Source organism: Pteropus vampyrus, unplaced genomic scaffold, assembly GCF_000151845.1.
Source record: "Pteropus vampyrus isolate Shadow unplaced genomic scaffold, Pvam_2.0 Scaffold19, whole genome shotgun sequence".
Classification (NCBI taxonomy): domain Eukaryota; kingdom Metazoa; phylum Chordata; class Mammalia; order Chiroptera; family Pteropodidae; genus Pteropus; species Pteropus vampyrus.
In genome coordinates this window covers 14729146-14733296 of record NW_011888800.1, presented here as the reverse complement: position 1 = coordinate 14733296, position 4151 = coordinate 14729146, and the positions used below count along the sequence as shown (strand labels likewise).

Here is a 4151-nt window from a genome sequence, read left to right as displayed (position 1 = left end):
TGTTAATTGCATTCTTTGGATTCCTAAAGTGAACTTCAGATTAGTTTTAATTAATTAATTTGTATTTTTAAGGAAGTGAAAACAGTCTTGTTCCGATGATGTTAAAAATCTTATTTTGACCATTTTTATATAAGGTGTTCCAGATTTTAAAAATGCTAACTATTTAACTTTTTTTTTTTTGTTTGTTTAGAACCTCAGTATCTGTACATTTGATGGAATGGTCCCCTGATGGTGAATATTTTGCTACTGCTGGAAAGGTAAAGGACCAGACAAAACATTAACAAAAGAAACAAAACAATTAATGTTTCTATTCATTCTCATTTTCAGTTATTTCATCTGTAAAATTGGGATAATCTTACTCTGCAAAGGTGACCTGAGGAATAGTGATAGATTTGTAAAAGATCAGGTATGTTTCCCTTAGGTAGTAAGCATTGGAAAGTAATAGTTATTTTTATTATTATTCTTTGACCTTTTAAAAAAGTCTGTGCTTTTTAAAATTAATTTTATGTTTAGAGTATAGCATACATCCATAATTTAAAAAGTAAAACAATACCACTAGAGTCAGTGAAAAGAAGCCCTTCATTCTTCCTGCTCTTAAGTCCTGTATCCCGGAGGCAGTTATTTGTCAGATTTCATATTCTGGTACTTCCTCCCATATTCCTAAATAACTTGCTTATGCTCCCATTTCTTGATTTTTTTTTTTTTTTGGCTTTTATTTCTGTGTATCATCTCTTGTCTTTCTTCTGTGGGCGCTGAGGCTTTAGTTCTCTAGCCGATGTTCCCAACCCTATCTCTTCATAAACATATTCACGTAAACACATTCACATAAACATAAGCACATAAACATATTCACTTCCCTTCCTCCTATCTTTCTGATGTAGATATCTGATAATATTTGCATAAATCAGTATTTATTGTTCACATTGTTGATTATGTAAAATGTTCTTCACAGAATACTTTGGAGTTAATAATGTTATTATTTGCTTAGTTTTCTATATACCTGATTCAATCCTTAAACCTCTGATAGTTTTTGAATCTTCTCTCATCACAATCCCACATAGGAGGTATCTTGGAGATGGGTGTTTTCTTTGCTCCAATCTGACTTAGTTGCTCTCTAAGTCTAAAATAGAGCTATCATTTTGGGATTTTCTTACAGTTGCCTCAGGAGATGCGCTTTGTCTATCTCCTTTGTCAAATTCCCTGTTTCTTAACATCATTTATATTCTTTCCTTGGTTTAATGGAGATATCCTTAGAAAAGATGAATGGGAAGAAAACATTTCAAGGCCTTGAAAGTCTGAACAAGTGTTTCTTCTGTTCTTATGTTTGATTTGGCTGGGCATAGAATTAGGTTGAAAATAATTTTCCCTCAGAATTTTTTAAGTAATGGTTTTATTGCCTTCTAGCTTCCAGTATTGCCATTTGAGAAGTATAGTGCCATTATGACCATACTCCCCTCCCCCGCCCCCCGACCCCGTCTCCAGTTTATAGAGATTTTAAGAATCTTCCCCTTTTCCCTGCTGTTCTGAAATTTCATGATGATCTAATGGTATGGGGTCAGTCATATATAAATATATTAGGATGTATCTCTAAGGGATAAAGACTTTTTTGTATAGGTAATTTGGTGGGTTTCTTCAGTCTGAAAACTCATGTCCCTCAGTTCAGAGAGATTATTTTATATTATTTTTGTGTTACTTCCTTTCTTTCATGTTGTCTTTTCTCTTTTTCTGGATCTCCCCTTATTCAGATGTGGATCCTTCTGTATTGATCCTCTAATTCACTCTTTTTCTCTCTCCTCTTGTCCATCTCTTCATCTTTTTTATTTTTTATTTAAAAACTTTTTTTCATCTCTTTATATTTTTGTTCAGTTTCTGAAAGATTTTTCAGCTTAAACTCTGAGATAATTATTTCCTGTTATCACGTTTTTAATTTTCAAGAGTTTTTTTCTTATATGAATATTCTTTTTTAAAATTATAAATATTTTAAAAATAGATAAGAATATATATAAAACTTACATATAAGATATGATAATTAAACAAATACATGTGACCTCATTACTCAATTTGAGACAACACAAAACTAATGGTTTTTTTACCTTCCTGCTTGCTCCTTCCCTCCCACCCAGGCAACTAGAATTCTGAATTTTATGTTTTATTTCATTGTCTTTTTTTTATAGTGTTACATGTATGAATTCTCAAATAATATGTTTAGTTTTGCATAGTTTTGAACTTGTAAAAACGATACCATGCAGTTATTAAAATACAGTTTCAAGATATTAAAAATTTGTGATAATAGCCATAATATACTTTTAAATTAATGTATTTAGTAACAAAAATAACATTTAAAAATGATATTTAAAAATCACAAGTTAAAGCGTAATTGTATTATTGTATATGGAATTTAAACTTCCATAATACTTCACAAGGGAAGGATAGGTTTTCCAAGAACACCAGAATTCATCCAAGGCTTTTGAATTAATCTCTAGTTGTAGAGCACTCAGCTGTTTCATGGCTGAATAATTACTAGGCACAGAGGTAGTTACTCAAACAGTTGATGACATCACAGACAAGAAGACTGTACAACATTACAGACAGAAAGACTGCAATTGTGCATAGTTTTGTAAATTATGTAATAACTCCTAATTTCAAAGTAGTGAGGAATATACAAACTATTTTGAAATGTCTGCAGGACTGTAATGTGATATTAAAAATTTTGTGATTTCTCTTAGAGACAAAGTCACATGCTGCTAAGAATACTTTGCTTTGTTACTTATATTCGTAACTGAAATTTAGCATTTCCTTTAATTAGCAGTTATGAAAATAGAGAAGTAATTGTTCTCCACTCAAATTAATGGTAATTCTGGGTCTTAGTTGTCTTGATTTCTCAAGAAGTAGACCTGAGGCAAGGATTTGAGTATTAAGTAATTAACATGGGGAACGATCACAAAGGAATATACTTGATTCAAGGCCAGGAAGTGAAGGAGTTTAGTGAGGGTATATTATCATGCAAGTGGTTGGTTAAAAAGCTTGTCTCTGGGTAACTGGGAGCCAGTGTTCCTCACAACCTGTTGTTTCTCACACATGTTCTTCACATGTTAGTCGTTGTATGAGGGCTGATAAGGGCTGGACAGTTATTCTCAGCACTTGTGAACAACTCTTAGAAAACCCCAGGCAAAGAGGTATAGATGGCTGTCAGTTGGAGCCGATACACTAAAATGCTAAGACGTGAGAGGATACAGCTGATGTATCAAAAATGTCTTTTATGTCTTGAATTCTATCCACTAGCCCCTTGGGTGAGAGGACCTCAGGTGAAGAACCTCTGGTCTAAAATGTGGACATTTTATTTTTGTCTTCCACATTTAGGTCTAAAATCCCATGTGGAATAATTTTTAGGTATGGTTTGAGTTTCATTTTTCCTATATGGATATCCAGTTGTCCACAATTTATTTAAAAGCCAGTTTCTCCATTGCTGTGTATTAGCACCTTTGCCAGAAAATCAAATGTCCATATTTGTGTGGGTCTGTTTGTGAGTTCTTTTTCTAGTCTGTTGGTCTTTCCTTGTACCAGTTCCACTTGTCTTAATTGTTGTAGCTTTTAAATGGTTTTGATATCTGCTGGAATTAATCCTCTTATCTTGTTTTTCTTTAAGAATATCTTATCCTTGGCCTTTTATATTTCCATATTAATCTTAGAATAGCTTAGAATAAGTGTTATAAAACAAAAACCCTCTTGTGATTTTGATTGGTATTGCATTCATATAGATTAGTTTGAGAAAAATTGACATCTTTACCATTAACTCTCCCATCAATGAACGTGACATAGCTCTTCATTTACTTTAGATCTTTTTATTTCTCTCAGTAATGTTTTATAATTTTCTGTGTTTCCTGAACATCTGTTACATTCATCCCTCGGTTTTTGATATTTTTGATCTTGTTAGAAATGGCATAAATTTCATTTTATAATTGTTACTGGTATATAGAAATGCAATTTTTGTATATTGAGTTTATACCCAGCAATCTTACTTAACTCATTAATTTTATTAAGTCGATCGTTTTGGATTTTCTATGTGCACAATTATATTACCTGTGAATAATGACAATTTTATTTCATCTTTTGTAACTTTTGGGTGTTTAATATCGTTTTCTTTTTTTTTT

The 4151-nt window shown here is 31.9% G+C and overlaps 1 protein-coding gene across 5 annotated transcripts in view; it reads left to right on the top strand.

Annotated features, from left to right (window-relative positions):
• The window catches only part of DMXL2 (Dmx like 2), a 117394-nt gene that overhangs the window by 29635 nt on the left and 83608 nt on the right, over positions 1 to 4151 (top strand). The window contains exon 1 of one of the 5 annotated variants that reach the window (XM_023527849.1): positions 195 to 257. The exons of the other annotated variants lie outside the window; for them this stretch is intronic. Within the exon in view, the coding sequence (XP_023383617.1) occupies positions 213 to 257 (45 nt within the window). The 5' untranslated portion in view covers positions 195 to 212. Of the gene's footprint in view, positions 1 to 194; positions 258 to 4151 lie in introns of those variants that run through there. 5 annotated transcript variants of the gene reach the window in all.